We start from the raw sequence: 21,245 nt of genomic DNA, 5'->3' as shown, positions 1-21,245 counted from the left end.
CGGATCTCAGATGCTCACAGGCTCGAAGAATATGCTAATATATGCGATGGCTAATAAAAGGGTTTAATGATGAATGAAACAGATTCGTTTGAGTAACCAGAATAAAAATTAACAGAGAAACATATCTGGTTTTATAACAGAATATTGGACTGAAGTTAAATATCAGTTCTGAAATCAGAAAGAATTAATACTGAAGCAGAATTATAGGATTGATATTATTTTCAGATCTTTGAAACAGAGAGGGAATGATAGCAGAAACAGAATAGTAAGCTAATAGGTGCAGAAATACATCAGATGTTTAATCTCTTATTTACAGAATGTAAAATAATGGGACTGACCTGTTACAAAGGAACCACATAGCAGAATATTCTTCTTAGTACCTGCGGCGGTCAACAGAGAGAGAGAGAGAGAGAGAGAAGGGATGAATAGCGACATTGTTGCTACTGAGGGGAAAAAGTTCAAATTGGTTGAGTTAAAAAAGAGAGGGTTCGACCTGCTAGGGAGAAGGAGGAGGGAAAGAAAGAAAGAAAGTGAAAGGATCGGGAGGGATAGGGGAGAGGAGCTTTCAGCAAACAATTCTTCTTCCTCCCCTCCCTCCCCCGAAAAATCCAACTATTCAACTGAGGGGGTTGGGTTACTTTTGCCTTTAAATAAAATCAGAAACAAGACACCGATTTGACTTCAAACACCTAAGCAATGTCTAATAGAAGTAACAACCTAACACAGTCAACTATTAATATTAAAACTAAGGACCACGACTACTAATTGGGCCTTTCAATTCTTGACAGCTAACTTTTAATATTATTTAGAAGAAGGATTACAATAATGCCCCTGAGAAACAAAATAAACCCCCACTTAAATAAAAGCTGAATAAATACACAATGATGGGCCTTGTTTGGATCGTAACCTGAGCCAAAAGGCTTGGAGAGTGAACTGGTTTTGGGCTTTGATTTCTAAAGCCTATCATATTTATCGAGCCATTACAAAAATGGCATCAATGGTGGAGTGGTGATCTTCATATGTTAGGTGCCTAAGCTCGATTAATGATACAAGATAACTGATTCCCTTCATGCAAGGTGACATTTTCTCTTCTTCTAATTTTAATATGTTTTGTGTTCTCTCTTGTTCTCCCCCCCTCCCTCTGATGGGTGATAGATAGGATGAACCCTAGGTTCAGAATTACACACCCCTATACAGAATCACAAGTAGCCCTAAAACAGAAATAGGTCAACAATGGGGTCAAAAGTTAACCTTAAGGATGGAGTTCAAATTCTGGTTAAAGGTAGGATTATGTAAGGATGGAGTTCAAATTCTGGTTAAAGGTAGAATGATGTTAGATTAACAAAACCTCTAAGTACTGTAACGATTCAACAGCCAGATTTAACCCAAGAGTCAAAACAGTGAAATCTGGAACTTGAGACCTGAATATAGGAGAACTCTAGTTACAGCAGATCAATAACTCAGATTGTCAGATCTGCCTTAAAGCCAGGTTGAGTTCAGTATTTGAGGGATAGAACCAATCCCCAAAAGCTACCTGTAATCTAATGGCTAGGTACAGAACTGTGAGGAACTTTCCGATATATGAGGTGAGATGTCCAGAATTTAAGGAACTAGCCAGATCAACACATCTATGCATCTAATCAGGCTGAATTTCTGGTCGCAGGATGAGTCTTCCTAATGGGTGATATCCCCAAAATATTACTAACAACAAATGGGTGGATGAATAGTAATTGCAGAAAAAACACAGAAAAACAGAGCATCCAACAGTGAGATACAACAACAACAACAACAACAGCAACAACAGCAACAACAAAAAACTAAGATCTGACACTGACAGTGAGATATTCCAGCAATAAAGCAACTTTTAAACCCAATCTGTTAGGTATTTTTTATCATCAACAAACCATCTTGTCAATCACAATTTAATAGCAGAATATAAGCACCCAAAATAGGATTCAACACTCACCAGTACAGAAAGCTATAGAGGAACAGAGGAGATGGAAAATAGAAGAGTAATCTGAGCTTCCCACCTGATAAATTCGGATCAGAATCCCGCTGATCCCAAGGACTTCCCGCCCTTCACTGAATCCCACAGCAGCTCTATGGAGGAAGACGACAATTCTTTATTCATAATCGTGAGTGAGCATTGGCTCGTACAATGTCTTTAAAAGCAAGTAGCAGACTTAGGTTCTTACAAGGAAACTGAAAGCAATCATAGGGCTAATAGAAATAGGAAATAAAAAGTCATAAGAAAGGACTCCTACGTGGGAGGAGTCTTGGTACAACTTGGACTTTAAATTGAAAATCTGATAAGAATTTAAAAACAACTAAATATCAGCTAATAGCTAGCTCACGGTTTGGCTGGTGGACCCAGCCGCCATTTACCTTAAACAGGCTACTAAGGCCTGTTTGGAAACGCACATTAAAAAGGCCTTTTAAGGCCTATTTGCCTCTCCTGCGGTAGCAGGTTTTAAACTCATCTGCATCACTCCCCTCCCCCTCTCTCTCTCTTTTTGTTCTCCTGCTATCAGGGATTCAGGGTTAAGCCCCTCCTGTGTTCAGCAGCTGGTTCATTTGGCAAGAAACGGGAAATTTTTTTAATCTTTAATCCCCCCCTCTGATATTAAATTGTTATTTCCCAAACAGTCTGTCTGATTTGTTCAGTACAACCATATTTTTTTTTTAAACTAACTGATCCTCTGTTTATTTCCTTTTAATTTTTGTTCTACGAAGTGAATACATAAAAAATGAAACAAATAAACTTCGTAGAAAAAATTCCATCCCAAACAGGGGCCTCTTGTCCCAAAAAATTTTTCAGGTATCAATCCTCTAATATCTGTTTCTTTGGGTTTTGCTTGTGTTCTTCCAATTAGAAATTGAATTTTAGGTTATGGGGGATTGGTATTTCGTTTAGATATTATTGGATTGGGAAATGGAGCATTGTAGCTTTGATTGGAGGTTCAGTCACTGCCTTAAATGTAGAAACTTCAGAACTTGAAATTTGTTTGACAAAGAGAAAAAATGTTGTAAGTTTTCTTGTTTAATTTGGTTTAATTTTTTTTTGTTGGGGGGGGGGGGGGGTGTTGTATCTGTGATTCTGTGTGCGCATCCAATTGCCTGAATACGTACTATGCTTTAATTCTGGTGTTTTATGTTTAGAGTGTTTGGAATCTTCCTAACAGGCTGCTTCTACTTTCAGGCCCCTTTGGCTGGATCTGCCCCTCCTACTTCAACTCCGGTGTCAACACCTCAAGCACCTGCTCCAACCTCGGCTCCGTGAGTCACGCCCTTTTTCTGTTTTATTAGTTATGCTTGGTCTGTGTATTTACGTCTGGTATCACTTGTGTTTGTTGCTACTACATTGTGCAGTCCACCATCTGCTCCTGCACCAATTCCTGCAGCTGCTCCTGTGCCAATTCCTGCTGCTGCTCCTGCGACTATTGTTACTGCTTCGTGAGTGTATTTCTTCTTTGAAATTTCAGCTATGGATTTAATGGTCTTACTTGTGAGAAATTGACCTTAGTGGTTGGTCGTTGGGTTGGCCTGACTAATTTTGGAACCAGGTTCTCATCAAGATTAAGAAAATTAGTGTCTATTTGGTTGGAAATCAGGCAGAGGTCAATGCTACCTAAACTAGTAATCTCAGCCTAGTGCCCATATAATGGGTATATGGTGGTAGGAATACTAGTGCGCAACATATTTATAATAGGCAGGGTTCATGCAGCCCACCAAAAAATTTTAAAAATAAATAATGTTTTAGATGCTTTTTCCTCTTACTTGACAGTGTTTACTGGTGCCGAACTTTTATGGACACAGATTCAGACTTGTGTAGACTGTCCCAAGGTGTTGTCCCTTTGCTCCTGTGCCAGAGATGTTGGTGGATCCACCTGACATTGTAGTAAGAGGGCACCTCTGAATGGTAATGGTGGTGGTCTTGGGCCATTTAGCACTGGCTTGGAACTGAACAATGGATATGTTGTCCATGGCACGATATTATAAGTTGATTTTCTGCCCAATCTGAAACGGTGACATTGAGAATATTTGTTTGCAAATGTCAAAAATCTGTCTAACAAAAGGGGCCGGGGCCACTGAAAATGAGAAGGTGAAAAGTCCATACTTTTGGTAGAGATAGAGCTCTAAATTTGACATGTCCTATGTTGGGACTTCCCTACCTATCCAATGGTCAGAATGACCAGCAGGCCACATGGAAACCATCTTGTTTTGATAGGGATGTGATCCTTTCTTCTTTTTTTATAGAAAAATATCTAGCAGTTCAATCATTATAGGAGCAATTAGCCAGGTAAGAGGGGAGGGGGTTGTTCGCCGAGTATATCCAATAGAATGATTAAAAAAAAAGAAAAGAAATGTGTTGATTTGAAACCCATGATTCCTCCCTTAATGTGGTAATCTGTCGTATTCATATGGCCTGATTCATGCTTATGTCTTATTAATCTTTACTTTTAATAAGACCCTGATGATGGGATTGTAATTCCTTGGAATTCTGAGTAATAAAATTTGGACCTTTTGTAATTTGATGAGATGATTCTCTTTTATCAATGTCTTGTATGATCTCACTGGGCTATCCCCTCTTTCTGCTTTAAGTTAAACTATCTTTAACTGAAATAAAGAAATATTCCACATAATGTACATGTTTTATTCTTTTTAATCTTTTTGTGTATTGTTGAAGCAGTACAGAAACAGATGTCTATGGTCAGGCAGCATCAAATCTTGTTGCAGGCAATAATTTTGAGGAAACCATTCAGCAAATTCTTGATATGGGTGGAGGGAGTTGGGACAGAGATACTGTTGTACGTGCTTTGCGTGCTGCTTTCAACAACCCAGAGAGAGCTGTTGAATATTTATATTCCGTAAGTCTGTTCCCCTTGTTGGATTCATCTACCATTTAGAGGAGGGGGGGGGATATTTTCATTTTGATGGCCCCGTCTTGATAAGCTTGTCCAGATGGTCCTTATATCTCCCACATGTCAGCTTGTTGGATTCTGAGTTTAATGCCAAGTTTTCTATTTCACCTTGATTTATGTGGTAAATTTTAGCCCGAAAGCATTTCATTAGATGGCAAAATCAATAAGTTATTCTTGGTTATGATTTGAAGGCTAGGGAGAAAATTTAATACATGGTGGGTCATAGATTGAGATTGACTTCTAAACTTGAGAAGTTGCTAATCCACTTGGTTCTTTATCAAATCAATTACTTAGAATTTCCATATAAGTTCACATCAGCCACATGCTTATTTGATATTTAAATAAGCAGATGAAAAAGAATCCATTAGATGGTCGGCTATAGGGTTCATGTAGGCCACAAAATTTGAAATGCAGACCATCCAAAGGGTGATCTAGGCATTCAACGATTGCATCTGATGGATGGATCACACCTCCCCGTGGCTCATAGGCAACCGTCAATGGGTCCTGTAGGAAAGTTCTTCCCTTTTCCAGTTAATTTGGTCAATAAGAAGTTGGACTATTAGTATACTATGTAGCAAACTGGTCCCCTTCCCTGCCAAAAAAAAAAAAAAAAAAAAGAGACAGAAAGCAAGTTGTCAATGACTAGAGTTGATGTAGTTAAGATTGAACAATTGGGTCAGTTGGGCTTCAAAAGACTTTATTTTGGCCCATGGTTGGGTTCTATGAACCTTGTGTGTCTTATTATATAAGCCCGTAAAGTGGGGATTAAGTTAGTACTAGGGATTAGTAGTTAAGTTAAGTGTTTGAGTTAGATTAAGATATTTAATAGCTAGATAGAGCTCTGTTTTGAGTTTATTTATTTTATTGTGTGTATTAGAGTGATTAAGAGTCCTTTTATGAGTCTAACTAGGAATTTGAGAAGGTTTATATATATTTAATACATACCCCTACAATTAGAGATGATATGAGTAAAGAAAATGAATTTTTTTAAGAGTTTTGGTGTTGTTGAGCAGTGCATACGGGATTGGTATCCCAAACCTGATTTCTTCTCCTCTTTTTCTTTCTTCTTCCTCCCAAGAAGATCGATTTCATTTCTCTTTCCTCCCTTTCCATCGATCTGATTTTAACTTTAACAATGCAGTTGCTTCCTTTATCTCAGATCTAACCATAGATTCCTTTAACAATGCAGTTGCTTTCTTTATCTCAGATCTAACCATAGATTTGATTATTGGGCCTGCTTGCATTTGAGATTCAAATCTGGATTTTCAGAATGCATTAATTGGTATCAAAGCAAACTTAGCCATGGATTCCTTGTGTTCAAGTTTAGAGTTCGCTTGCCCAATGGAAAGCATGCTATTGTTTTATTGATGAAATGTAAAGTGACAATTTTGGTCTTGCTATCTGCGGTGGAGATGCTCTCAAAGACCAACCAGATCATCATTGAGTCCGAGTATGATGTCTTCGCCGAATTCTTCATTTCTGAATATTGTGATGATGCGTATTGTGAAATGTTTTATTCTTCTCAACCATAGTTGTCAAGGCGATAGGCGAATCAAGGCGGTCGAGGGGTGAAAAAAGCTTAAGGCAACACCAACCAAGGCGCCTCAAAACAAATCACCTGGACGCCTAGGCGCCGCCTTGACAACCTTGTTAATCTCAACCTATTATTAAATTGGGTTGAGAGTGGTTGGTAGAATGAAAAGGCATTGTTTGTGACAGAAATTGGTGCACAACCTTTTCACATTGGTTTTCTAAGGATTAGTTGATGAAGATTTTTGCTCAAAGCCGAAAGAGGTAACACTGCGGATGCAGCCTCAACAAGAACAACCAATAATGGCAATTGAAGATGTGAAGAGTGTGGAACAAATAACCATTGGAAGCCAGTTAATGTAAGATTTGAACCTGAATAGGTCTAATCCCAGGTAGGATCAAATTAGTAATCTCCAGTGTACAAGAAAGAGAACAATGAGACCTCAAATTGGTAACGACAAGTGAACAAGAGAATTAAATAATAGAATCCTTCAAATCAGTAACCTGTTGAAGCTGCAAATAGGGTTGAATGAACCTTGTAGATGTAGGATGAAACCCCAAATAGAAGAACACGATCAGAATAGAGAGAAAAGGAGATCGATCAGCTTGTTAGGGTTTCGAAACCCTCGATTTCTCCCAAAAATCGATGGTGGGGGATTGGCCCCTGATGTGGTGATTGATCTTCAACTTGGCAGCGACTTGAAATTGATAAGAATGCCCAGGGGAATGATGCGAACAATTGGCAGAGAAATTCCAGCAAGAGTTGAAAACCCTAAAACCTTGCAATCGATGGAATGGAATGGGGGAAGGGAATGGGTAGCTCACCCTAGGCCTCTCACCTATCCTATCTCAGGATTTAAACATTGCATAAGCTAACTTTTCTATTCATTCAATTCGTAGGAGCTCTCAAGTGCTGATTACATGTTTATATAGCCTAATGGCTGAAACAAAAATAAAAAGTTAAAGTCTAACTAGGATTCTAAGTAGGATTCCCAACAGTACTAGGATTCCCAATTAGGAGTACAACTCAGCATAACTAAGAAACTAAAAGTCTAATAATAAAAAGAAATAAAATAAACCTCAACATCAACCCACGATATTTACTGCTGGTGTAGGGTAATTCCTACACCTACGGTGCTACTGGTGTAGGGGGATCCCTACACTTGTGGCTGTACTTTTTGGCATACAGCCTAGATACATCAACTCCTCTAAGCCAGCTGTCCAAGTGAGGCCTATATCATTATTCATGTGAACAGTAATTTCGTGAACAGTGTTTTTGCTCTTTTCTCCATGCTTTGATCTACATCACCAGTGGAGCGAAAGGCATTCCCCATCATGAGTTCATTCTTCCACATGATATTCCTGGCATGGATGCAACCCCAAAGTTTCACATTTTGGATTTTATTCGAGTTGCAGACGAGGAGCCTGTAGCCCACGTTCGAGTAGTTTTATTCTTGCCCTTATACTTAACTCGTGGTCGAGTTCTTCTCTGCATCGAGGGAATTGATGCGGTTAAGATTGTCGAATTGAATCGGGCCTCAGAAGATTTTATTTTGGCCCATGGTTGGGTTCTATGGACTTTGGGCTTCTTATTTTTACGTTTATTGTTAGTTATATTGGGCCAGAATACCGTGGGGGTATTCTGGACTTTTTTCCTTTATTATTTGTTAGTTTCTTATGTGGTTTAATCCCACATTGCTTATGTAATTATTTTTACTATTTCATTATAGTTATAAATACAATGTGCTTGGGATGAACTAATCATCCAAGCATTAACCTAATTCAAATCTGTTTCTAAATGGTATCAGAGTAGATTTCGAACTACGGACACCAATTTTTCTCGGTTTTTGTTCTTTTCTCTCTCGATCTTCTTCTCTTCTAGTTCTCTCCTTCTTCTCCCTTGTTCTTCATTCCCATATAGGGCAGCACTGATGAGGTAATCATGCGATCCAGTTGCTGCCCCCATTACCTCATTTATGACTTATAATTCTGTTCGATAGACTCCAATCAACACTGTTGCGATATTGGTTCTTCAGTTCCTTCTTGGAGATTGCTTCTACATCAGATACAAGGGCTCCTCTCCTCTCTTTGAAGACCAGAAGCTGCTGCAGAATTGTTGTTTTATTGGTTCAGAAATTATTCCTCAAGATTGAAGACTTCCTTGAGATCAATTCCTCCATTATCAGGGTTTTTTTTCAAAACCCTGACAGCTATCGATCTTAGGGTTATTGCTGCCCACTGTTGCTGATTTTTTGCAGGTGTTTTCTTCACTTATAAGGGTTCCTTCAACATCTATATCAGCTTCTACAGATCTGTTTTTTGGTGTGTGAAGACCTTGAGATCGATTTCATCATTACAGGGTTTTTTAAACCCTAATTCTATCGATATTGGGTTGCTGCACCTGTTTTTTTTTAGATCTGGTTTTTCTGCAGATGTGTCTCTTATTAAGGACTTCTCTACCTCAGTTTTTTCAGCCACTTTGATATTATTTATTGCAGCCTAGGCTCATCCATCGATTCCATCACTTTAGGGTTTTGTTCAAGACCCTAAAAACCATAATCGATCAAGGTTCCTTTTTGGCTGCTGGTTCTATTTGTTTGGGCCTTTACTTGAAGTTGTTTGGCCTTCTCTGCTGCCGGTATGGGTGACTCTACCAACTCTCTCATCGCTTACATTTTATGATGGCAATCACAAGACAGATTATCACAATTTTCCACCTAACCCCATCAAACTGGATGGCTCAAATTACCTTCTGTGGTCCAGATCAGCCTCATTTGCCATTGTTGGCTGTGGCTTCACTGACCATATTGATGGCACTATTGTTAAGCCTAGTGATAAAGGCCCCGATCGACTAAGTGGCTGGCCAATAATGGTGTTCTCATGTCCTACCTCATAGGCTCTATGACTTCACTTTACAAAGATAATTTTCTTCTTCTGATATCATCGACCGATTTGGGCTGCTTGCAAAGAGACCTACGGACAGCTTGGCAATGATGCCCAGGTTTATGAAATTCGAAAGAAGGTCCTTCACACTACTCAGGGAGACCTTTCTGTTTGGGACTACTATGCTTCTCTCCATGCACTGTGGCAGCAAATTGGATCATTACTCTGATTTTCACCCCTCTACAGTTGCTGATATTGCCTCTTATAAGAAACATGTGGACAAGATCAGAGTCTGATTTTCTAGCTGGTTTGAATATGGAGTATGATCCCATTTGTGTTCAAGTGTTGGGCTATACACCTTTTCCCACACTTGAACAATCTTATGCATTGGTTTCTTCTGAGGAGAACCGTAGGGTTGCCATGTTACATCCTCCTATTACTGACAGATCTGCTCTCAAGGCTGCTGCCCCCATCACTCCTACACCTATTGGCACTGATTCTCTTGGTGATTCTACTACGGGATCGTTGTTTGTGAGCACTGCCACAAACCATATCACACCAAGGAGAGGCGCTGAAACTTCATGGGAAACCAGCTTGACTTTGAAGCAAAACGGGCTGCCAAGACCAAGACCAAGACAAAGCCCAAGGCCCATTTGAAGAGATCACATTACTGCACCTTACTATCGACTGGTCTATCCCAGTGATGAGCTACGGGCATTTCGACGTATGCCGAGGTCTTCCGCCGCCGCCTCTACTACATCGCCATCGCCAATTCTTCCGCTCATTCGGTTCACACTTTGCCTGGTCAAGTATTCCTTTTGGCGGTCATTGTGCTTCCGTAGCCTCCCATCCTTGGATCATAGATTCGGGCTACAGATCATATGACCGGTTCCTCTAGTTTGTTTCATCGATACTCTCCTACTGGGAAGGACAAGGTCAAGGTAGCGATGGTTCTCTTTCATCTATCTCTGAAAGGGAATCATCAACTGCACTTCCTCCCTTCCATTAACTGCTTTTGCACATTCCTAATTTTACTACTAACCTTCTTTCCATTAGTAGTATTACTCGTGATCTTAATCGCAGTTACTTTCTTTCTTTCTCATTGTGTGTTTCAGGATCCGCCTCCGGGAAGACGATTGGATTGGGTAAAGTGCACGGTGGGCTGTACTGCTTGATGATGGTCGTTTCTCTCCACCACCATTACCTTCTCCACTACACCAGAACTCCATGGTCTCTTTTGAACTCTACCAGTGGCACTCTAGGTTAGGTCACCCCCCTTTAGGAATTTTAGCACATTTAATTCCTAGTTTGGTCACCCTACATACTAAGGATGACTTTTTTTGTGAGGCGTGTGTTCTGGCCAAACAGACACGTTCAAATTATCCTATTTCAAATAAAAGAAGTTCTTCTTGTTTTGAGTTAGTGCATTCTGATGTTTGGGGCCTTAATCGTAAACCCTCTATTTTTGGCCATTGGTGGTTTGTATCTTTCATTGATTGTCATTCTAGGAACACATGGGTCTATCTCTTGCACACCAAAAATCAAGTTTTTTCATGCTTTTAACACTTTCATAAAATGATCCAAACTCAGTTCTAGGCTACTCTCAAAATATTGAGAAGTGATAATGGAACAGAGTATAAAGAATCACAATTTCAAAAATATTTGGTTGACCATGGAATCATTCATCAGACTAGTTGTGTTGATATCCCTGCCCAGAATGGTGTGGCAGAAAGGAAAAACCGCAACTTGTTAGAAATGGCCAGAGCATTAATGTTTGTGAGGAATGCCCCTTCTCAATATTGGGGGGATGCGGTTATCATGGCAGCCTTTACTCCCGTAGCCCCTCTGATGTTTTAATTGGTAATTCCTCCTTTACTGTGCCTCCCAAGGTGTTTGGTTGTGTGTGTTATGCTCGAGATACTAAATCTCCCAGCAAACTTGAACCTCGAGGACTCCGTTGTATTTTCTTGGGTTATTCTCCAACCCAGAAAGGCTATAAATGTTACCATCCCCCTTCTCGGCGTACCATGGTTAGCATGGATGTTGTTTTCCATGAGTCCCTTTCTTATTATTCTTCGCCACCTCTTTAGGGGGAGAGTGCTGGTGAAGATGTGGCTTTCGAGATTCCTCTACCAGAGGGGCCTTTGGCTGCCCAGCCCTCTTTACCACCCACGGCTGCTGTCCAACCCCTTTTGGATGCTTCCCATCCACCCTTGGATGCTGCCCATCCTACTTTGGAGACCTCCCAACAACCTCTGGCTGTTCCTCCCTCACCTAATAGGAATCCTTTACAGGGGGAGACCATAGAAAATAGTGTTGTTAATATTCCTACTTAGGGGGAGCAAACTCCGATCCAGAGAACTATTGGTGAATTTCAGAAGAGAATTGACAACTCCAACATGATCACCTATACAAGGGGAAGGTCCACAAGAGGGCAGTTGCATCCCATTATAGCACTAGTACCCATCCAATTGCCGGCTCCAGACACAGATCCTACATCTCCTGGTAATCCATCTCCTTCCGACCTACCTATTGTACTTCGCAAAGGTATTAAGACTTAACACTTTATATCCCATATCTCATTTTGTTTCGTATAACTCTCTTTCTCCCTCTTTTCGTGCATTTGTATCTTCTCTTTCCTTTGTTTCGGTTCCTAGAAATTGGCAGGAAGCATTTACAGATGGAAAGTGGAAGACAGCAATGTTGGAAGAAATGAGAGCACTACACAAAAATAATACGTGGGATCTTGTGGCTCTTCCTCGAGGGAAAAAACCAGTGGGCTGTAGATGGGTCTTCGTAGTTAAACAGAAGGCTGATGGTTCGGTGGACAGATACAAGGCACGTTTGGTTGCAAAGGGGTTCACTCAGACTTGTGGAGTTGACTATCAGGAGACCTTTGCACCAGTGGCAAAACTCAACACTGTCAGGGTGTTATTATCTTGTGCTGCAAATCTTGGGTGGGATCTTCAGTAGTTAGATGTCAAAAATGCCTTTCTCCATGGGGAGCTTGAGGAGGAGGTATATATGGACATTCCACTTGGTTTCTCTGATGACAGGACTAAGGGCAAGGTTTGTAAATTGAAGCGTGCCCTTTATGGCTTGAAGCAGTCACCCAGGACTTGGTTTGGCAGATTTCATAAGGCTGTGATTTCAGCAGGTTACAAGCAGAGCAATGCTGATCACACTTTGTTTATCAGACGACTTGGTGACAAGGTTACTCTTCTCGTAGTCTATGTGGATGATAGTGTGATTACTGGTAATGATGATGCTACAATCAGGGATTTGAAAATTCTTCTTGGCCGTGAGTTTGAGGTCAAAGATCTTGGTCCCCTAAAATATTTTCTAGGGATAGAAGTTGCTCGATCTTCAAAGGGCATATTTCTTTCTCAAAGAAAATATGTCCTTAATCTATTGACTGAGACAGGGCTACTTGGCTGTCATCCTTCAGATACTCCTATGGAAGCTACTACAAAACTTAGGGAGAAAGAGGGTGAGCCGGTTGACAAGGGTGCCTATCAGCGGTTAGTAGGCAAACTAATCTACCTTTCCCACACACGCCCTGACATTGCAGTTGCTGCGAGTTTGGTGAGTCAGTTCATGCATGATCCATATTCCTCTCATATGGATGCGGTCCGTCGTATTTTGAGGTACTTCAAGTCTGCTCCAGGAAAGGGAATTCTTCTATCTGCCAATGGTCACTTGAAGGTTGAAGCCTATACTGATGCCGATTGGGCTGGTTCTCCTGATAGGAAATCTATCTCTGCCTACTGTTCCTTTGTGGGTGGAAACCTTGTCACATGGCGGAGCAAAAAGCAGAATGTTGTGGCAAGGTCTAGTGCTGAAGCCGAATTCCGCGCAATGGCACAAGGAATTTGTGAACTTATGTGGCTTAGAGGATTATTGCAGGATATTGGTGTTGCTGTCCATCTTCCAATGATGCTTTATTGTGACAATAAAGCGGCCATTATTATTGCTCATAACCCTGTCCAGCATGATCGCACGAAACATGTGGAGGTTGACCGACATTTCATCAAGGAGAAGCTTGAAGCTGGCCTCGTTTGTGTTCCCTTTGTGAAGTCTTCTGATCAGCTAGTTGATGTGTTCACTAAGGGATTGAGTAGCAAGCTGTTTCATCCTATCTTAGTCAAGTTGGGCATGCATGATATATATGCTCCAACTTGAGGGGGAGTGTTAGTTATATTGGGCCAGAATACCGAGGGGGTATTCTGGACTTTTTTCCTTTATTATTTGTTAGTTTCTTATGTGGTTTAATCCCACATTGCTTATGTAATTATTTTTACTATTTCATTATAGTTATAAATACAATGTGCTTGGGATGAACTAATCATCCAAGCATTAACCTAATTCTGTTTCTACATTTCTTGATGTAATTTATAAGCCCATAAAGTGAGGATAAAGTTAGTACACAGGATTAGTACTTAAGTTGAGTGTTTGAGTTAGATTAGGATACATACTAGCTAGATAGAGTTCTGTTTCGAGTTTATTTACTTTATTGAGTTTATTAGAGTGATTAGGAATCCTTTATGAGTCCAATTAGGAATTTTAGAAGGTCTACTCTCTATATATGTAATACATATCCCATCAATTAGAGATGATTTGAGTAAAGGATATAAGTTTTTTGTTAGAGTTTTGGTGCTATCGAGCAGTGCATACGGAATTGGTATCCCAGGTCTGATTTCTTTTCTTCTCTTCTTCTTTCTTCTTCCTCCCAAGTAGATTGATCCCATCTCTCTTTCCTCCCCTTTCATCGATCTGATTTCTTCCCTTGCAAATGCAGTTGCTTCCTTTTACCTTATGATCTGACAATAGATTTGATATTGGGCCTGCTTGCATCTGAGATCCAAATCTGGATTTTCAGATCGCATTAAGAGCAGTAGGAGCTGTTGGTCTGAATTAGATTAATTCAGTTTGGGTGTCTTTTTCTGTTTGGCTAGTCAGAGGGGTTGGTTTGTTCATCTTTGGTGTGTTTGAAGGCTGGAGTAACTGAGTTTGCCTACCTTTTCTCTCAGTGACATCTGTGTTGTGTTTAATTTACTCTTGCCCATATATTCATTTTTTTTTGCATATAAATCTCAATGGGAATTGCAAAGGGTATATCTGTGATTGCTTGATAACGGGCAATTGCTGTGAAAAGTAAAGAAAGAGTTGCCTTAGATTTATTCCATAGATGTATGGGCTGGGTTCATGAGTGGCAGTATTAAGGAACAAAAACTAGTAAGGATTCTTAAGAAAAATAAAATTTGTCTGTTATTGTTTAAGATTTCTGTAATTCTTTAAAACTTCATGAACAAATAGTTGGTTGGATTCATTTGTTATTTATTAGGTGATTGAATTTGAATTACCGAATTGCTAGTAAGTTATACTGGCATGTGTCTGCAATTCCTCCCCCCCACCCGACTATTCCCCTGTGCCTTCTTGGCAGTAACTTGTGTGTTCATTCGCTTCTTACCATAGCATGTTTCTTGTGCTAGTGTTGAGTCTACTCAGTACTCACTAAGGGTGTTTGCTGGGAAATTGCTTTACCATTTCAAGGAGTTGTTAAATTTTTTGATGTTAGGTAAACAACCCCCAAGATTTGTGACCTTATTTTTGGATCTGAAGAAATTGCTCAGTTAACTCATGGATGTATTTTTCTTTCTCATTTGTTTCTTTACTGCATGGTGGTTGGTAATTCTGTGTTATTATTCATGTTTGTGCTTTACTATTCCCTTTCGCTTTTGCTGCCATACCTGTTCCAGTAGAATTACACATTGGAACTTCTATCATTCATTTATTTTTTAAAATGTATTAGGGTATACCAGAGCAAGCAGAAGTTCCCCTTGTTCCACGGCCTCCTGCGAGTAGTCAAGCTACCAACACTCCTGCCCAGGCTCTACAACCTGCACAACCAGCCCCTCCTTCCAGCGGACCAAATGCGAATCCACTGGATCTATTCCCACAGGTAGGAGCACAGCTTCTTTGGATTTCAATTCATCAGGAATCTTTGGGTGATGTGTTTTTATCTCCTTGCCAAAACAGGGTCTTCCAAATGTGGGTTCTAATGCTGGTGCCGGTTCGTTGGACTTTCTACGCAACAGTCAACAGGTACCTATATTCTATTTTGCTAGGGTACTCAAACTTCTCTAATGGATGCATGTAGATAACATCCTGAGTATATCTATAGATTTCATGTTGGGTAATGGCTCATACCTCTCTCTATCCTAGTCTATGATGGAGGCATTTTGGAGAATACGAGAAAATGAACAATTAATTATTTTGGCTAAATATTGTAACTTGTAAGATTGAATACATAATATGTCTAGGACCGAGCAAGCCTCGCACTCGCATTCGTATTTATAATTGCGAAATTGACTTATGCTTTTCTGGGGTCTTCTGCTATTATCAGTTTGTCTGAGATTTGAAATTGTTTTGTACCTGTTGCAGTTCCAAGCATTGCGAGCTATGGTGCAGGCAAACCCCCAAATTTTGCAGGTTCTCTTTTATTCATGCGCCTTTTATATGTATCTTTCAGGTTTTCCTTCCTGGTTTCTTTCTTTGAGGTCTCATGGTGTTTTATACTTTGTCTACAGCCCATGCTACAAGAACTAGGGAAGCAAAATCCACACCTAATGAGGCTTATTCAAGACCATCAAGCTGACTTCCTTCGCTTGATCAATGAACCTGTTGAAGGAGCAGAAGGGTGAGATTTGGTTGGATAGTTTTGAATAATAATGGAATTACTCAAGCTTTAATCTGCTTGTCAATGTGTGGTTTCAGGAATCTATTGGGGCAACTGGCAGCATCTATGCCACAGTCTGTGACTGTCACACCTGAGGAGCGTGAAGCCATTGAACGGGTAATGTTTCCTTTGCCTATTTGTCATATGATGTTCAGTATGCACCAGGAGATTCCTAATGGAGTAGGTGTTCTATGTTCAGGTCGGGACCTCAGTGCCTTAAGTTCGACATACCCAGTTAATATCGAATACCTCTTAAAAAAAGGCTCTCCCATTTTTTTTCTTGGAAGGAACTAGTAATGATAGAATTTATCTTGTTTATCTCGACGAAATGGGAGGAAAAGATATTCCAATGCCAAAATGTTTTACGATTTTATATCTATTTATTTATTTATATAGAAAATAAAAAAAAAAACCTCTAGATTTATAAGTAGGTGATATTCAGATTGCTGTTGGCGTTCTATGTCCAAGTTATGGCTTTGGTGATTTAAGTTGTATGACATCCCAGTTAATATTAATATCCACTACCTGCTTAGGTGTTAGGTACTGAAATAAGTTTTTGTTTGTTTGGTCACTGGTAGGTTGTTGGTATGCATAGGTAAGATTTTGGCTTATGCAAGGCGATCAGTTGGATGGATGGGTGGTAGCCATATTAACTACATTTTAGATCATAAATTCACAACTACCAGGTTTATGCTTTAGTTTGAACATTTGGTAGCTTATGAACAACCTAATTTATTTGTTACTGGTAATTAATTGAACCATACCCGTGCTACCTGATTCTAGTGGTTACTCTTGGGGTATCAGAATTGGGTCTGAAATTGACTAGATGCACTCTTTTGGACCTTAGATACCCCTATTTGTAATAAGTTGGTCCCACTGATCCACCTGCTTGTATACTCAGCTGACCCTACAATTGGTACACATGTTGGTGTGTAACTCAGGCAAACTCTTGGGGGGTTTAAACACTGCACTTAATGGTTGAACTGAGACTCTTGCAATCCCAACCTAATGGTATTCTGACATTTGGTGTAGGTATGGTTAATTGTGGATATTTGAATTGATGGGCATTTTTTGTGTCAGAAATACTTAGGGTTGTGGGATTTTGAAGTTGATTGTTGTGTGATTTTTTTTTAAATTTTTTTATTATTATTAATTTTTTTGTGTGGTGCTGACATTATCCTTTTATCAGCTTGAGGCCATGGGCTTTGACCGAGCCATTGTACTGGAGGTGTTCTTTGCCTGCAACAAGAACGAAGAGCTGGCTGCCAACTACCTTCTAGATCACATCCATGAATTTGAAGAATAATCAGTCGGTGAAACAAAAATTGCCCTTACTTTGTTTTATGTTTATCCTTCTTCCTTGTTTCCTTCGTTCTTTTTATGCGTTGAGAAGTCTATATTATGGAGTAGACAAGGAGTCCAAGAACATTTCTTCACTCTCACAACCTCATCTTCTCTTAGTTTTTCTTTGTGAAGATTTATTACAATATATAATGTGTTCGTAATCAGTAACTGTGTATAGATGTTAGCGGCCAATCTTTCAGGTCACTCTTTTCCATAAATTCTGTGATCTTCCCTCTCTTTTCTTTCTTTCATTTTATTATTCAAGTTTGGGAATTTTTTTTAAATATTTTTTTAGGGGCGGGAGGGGGGGGGGGGGAGGGTTGGGGTTTGGTTTAGTTTGAAAATTATCTCCAGTTTCCTGCCTGGCCCAGTTCCCCCAGTACCTGTAATAAAGGGGGTGGACCCCACCGGGGCAGAGTGTTCGGGTAGGGGTAGGGTGGTCATTGTGCTCCCTACCTATTACAGGCACTTGGGGAACTGGTCCTGGCAGGGAACTGGAGGGGACAAAGATCCGGGTTTAGTTTGGTTTGGTTCAACAGTACATATGGGGGAGTAAGAGAAGAAAAATTACTACTACGCTAGAGGCTAGAGCTACAATCAATAGAGGAAAGCACTGCTCCTGTTTAAAATTTTTAAGTTGAGATTCATGTCTGCAACCGTGAGGTCTAAGGTTCAAGGCTTAGTTGAGGAGAGGAGGATAAAAGATTCATTCAATATATAGTACCATGCATTCCTACCGGTGCTCTGAAAATTACGCTTTTCAAATCCAGATCCTCTACTTTCAAGGTACCCCTACTGTCATGCGCCCCAGACACAAGGTGGTAAAGAGCGCCTTACTCTCGTTTGGGCAAGGTGCTTGAGCAGGGGAAGGGAGGTCTTTTCGCCACCTTGCTGTGTCTGAGGTGCACATGGCAGTAGGGGCAGCTCATCATTAGAGGACCCCAACCCTTGACTAAGGTCTGATTTGGTATGATTTCTATTTCAATTTCAGGGGGTGATTTCTATTTCTGAAATTGTTTGGTTTGATTTTTGCACTTTATTTCAGTGAAATAGAAATCAAGTGAAATAGAAATTCTGAAATAGCTGAGTAGTTGTTTCAGAATTTCTATTTCATTTGATATAGCACTTTTGCTCTTGAATGAACACATGGTTAATTTCATAGGCAAAGTAGTAATTTCATGTTAAAAATAAAACACCACCTTTCTTCTCCTAATGGTCTCACCATCACCACCCCACTCCCACGATTGCCACCGCCAGCGCCACCACCACCACTACCACCACTAGTACCCTATCACCACCACCACCACCCCCACTACTTCCACGTCACCACTACCCTACCACCACCGTCACCACCACCACCACCACCACCATCCTTCCCAAAGAAATAATTTCATGTTAAAAATAAAACACCACCCTTCTTCTCCTAATGGTCTCATGATCACCACCCCACTCCCACCATTGCCACCACCACCACCATCCCACTCCCACCATTGCCACCGCCACCACCACCACTACCACCACTACTACCCTGTTACCACCACCACCACCACTACCCTGCCACCACTGCCGCTGCCACTGCTACCGCCGCCACCACCACCATTGCCATTGCCACCACCACCACCCCCACTACTTCCACGTCACCATTACCCTACGACCACCGTCACTGCCACCACCACCACCATCCTTCCCAAAGAAATATAGAGAATTTATTCTTTGAATTTGAACCATCAAATGGATTTTTTTATTCTTGAAATATTTCATATTGATACAATCAAAACAATTTCAATTTTTTGACCAAAAATCTATTTGTTGACTATTTCAAGAAATCAATCCAAAATTGAAATAGAAATCAATTTCGTGAGGTGATTTTATTTTATAAATTGCTTGGTTTGATTTTTGAACCTTATTTTATTAATGAAATAGAAATTCTGAAATAGTTGAGGAGCTGTTTCAGAATTTCTATTTCATTTGATTCACTCTTGCTCTTTAGAGCACATCAGCACATGGTTAATTTGATGGGCAAAATAGTAATTTTATGTTAAAAATAAAACACCACCTTTCTTCTCCGAATGGTCTCACACTTTCACTACCACCGACACCACGACTGTCGCCACAACATCCCTGCCACCACCACCACCACCACTGTCGTTGCCACCACCTCCACATAACCACCACCATCTTCCCGCACCGCCCCCATTTCCACCCACCACCACCACTCTCCCAAAGAATTATTGAGAATTTATTCTCATAAACTGAACTACTAAATGAATTTCTTAAACTTGAATGTCACATTGATGCAACCAAAAATTTACTTGTTGACTATTTCGTGAAATCAATTGGAAATTGAAATAGAAATTGTTGTAAATCTGGCATTAGTTTAACCTTCCTATACTACTACTGCCTCGTTTACTTTAAGATATGAAAGTACAGGAATAATTATCACCTCCAATTCGTGGGCACCTCCAATTCCTCTAATTCCTCTAATAGGGGGGGGGGGGGAGTGGACCCCACCTTGGGCAGTGTTTTTGGGGAGGGAGTAGGGTGGTAATTTCCGCCCCCATGTGAGGAATTGGAGGGGGTAGCAAATTGGAGGGGATAATGATTTGGAAGTACAACCATGACCATCGACTCCCCAAGAATCTTCTCATTAATGTGGTGGGTAAAGAGATTCTTGGTTCACTGTGGATAAGATAAATTGTGGCTTTAATGTTTTATCTTGTGGGATAAGTTTCCCTACATCATCCGGTGAATTGGATATATCCTCCAATACCCCCTGCGCACATCCAAAGCTGCCTGAGTGAATGAATTCCCATTCATTGTGGCCGAAGGAAAAGTCAGTCCTTCTCTTATTTCTCCCACGCTTGGACCTCACAACATGTGAGATCTCTTTGAAACCCTTATAAAAATTGAATATTCAACATTGATCCAATTTTTATCTGCATATGACCTATTCCAATTCCATTTTTGCTTTCGATCAGAGATGGAAAAATAGACGGATAAATCGTCCACCAAGACAGTTTCTTGAGTTCCCTTGAAAGCTCTACTGTCAGAGACGCGAGTACAAGACCTTTGAAAACTACTTCAATGACCTTATTTCCCTTAGATATTATTTGTTGTGATTTATTATTTTCTGTAAGAATTGTTGTGATTTTTCATTTTTGCTAATAATTGTACATTTCTTGTAAAATGATATTTTAATCCCCACCCCTGGAAAATGATATCTGTCTGACATAAGGGCATAAAATGGTTACAAACAACTTTACCCTTATATTTTGTTTTTGGTAATGACTTTATCCTTGCATCATTACCACCATAAATATATATCAATCAAACCTAAATATGCTTTATTGTTATGTACAATAAAAAAAAAGGACAAATGATAGAGAAATAGAAAAAAAAAGGTGTATCCAGTGCACGAGGTTCCCACTGTAAGATTTTCATAAGGTGGGCTAGCATAGTCCCATTTTATTTTAATAAAATCGATTTAGTTGTGTTGATAGAAGGTACCTTAATGGTATGAGTCCAGTTACTATGTGTGGACCTAATGTATTGTTTCCTTAATGGGAAGGAAACCCTAGTTTCTATGCAGGGTTGGTCCCTATCCTCACCATTATAAATAGTTGTCACTGGCCCATTAAGTGACTAACCTGAGAAAACCTAAAGTTAAGTGGAAGAGGATAGACTAGACCAATGCAATTCGTGTGCGACAGAGATCGTCAAGAGTTCGGCTCCCACAACCATGGATCCAGGTACGCCAATCACATCCCTAGATTTATTGTATGCTCATTGATCTCTATGAATGTTCCGCATAAGTTATTCTATCAATG

The 21,245-nt window shown here is 40.1% G+C and overlaps 1 protein-coding gene across 5 annotated transcripts in view; it reads left to right on the top strand.

Annotated features, from left to right (window-relative positions):
- The window catches only part of LOC122664561 (ubiquitin receptor RAD23c-like), a 38,941-nt gene extending 21,359 nt beyond the window's left edge, over window positions 1–17,582 (top strand). For 2 of the 5 annotated variants that reach the window (XM_043860431.1, XM_043860429.1), the window contains 9 exons: window positions 3,200–3,276; window positions 3,394–3,453; window positions 4,688–4,868; window positions 15,148–15,297; window positions 15,375–15,440; window positions 15,780–15,827; window positions 15,926–16,035; window positions 16,113–16,191; window positions 17,264–17,582. In XM_043860431.1, the coding sequence (XP_043716366.1) occupies window positions 3,200–3,276; window positions 3,394–3,453; window positions 4,688–4,868; window positions 15,148–15,297; window positions 15,375–15,440; window positions 15,780–15,827; window positions 15,926–16,035; window positions 16,113–16,191; window positions 17,264–17,380 (888 nt within the window). In that variant the 3' untranslated portion in view covers window positions 17,381–17,582. Of the gene's footprint in view, window positions 1–3,199; window positions 3,277–3,369; window positions 3,454–4,687; window positions 4,869–15,147; window positions 15,298–15,374; window positions 15,441–15,779; window positions 15,828–15,925; window positions 16,036–16,112; window positions 16,192–17,263 lie in introns of all 5 variants that reach the window. The other 3 variants (XM_043860430.1, XM_043860426.1, XM_043860428.1) reach the window with 2 other exon arrangements.
- The last annotated feature ends 3,663 nt before the right edge of the window (window positions 17,583–21,245 follow it).

The sequence above is a fragment of the Telopea speciosissima genome, chromosome 6, assembly GCF_018873765.1.
Source record: "Telopea speciosissima isolate NSW1024214 ecotype Mountain lineage chromosome 6, Tspe_v1, whole genome shotgun sequence".
Lineage (NCBI taxonomy): Eukaryota > Viridiplantae > Streptophyta > Magnoliopsida > Proteales > Proteaceae > Telopea > Telopea speciosissima.
This window is presented reverse-complemented; position numbering and strand designations above follow the sequence as displayed.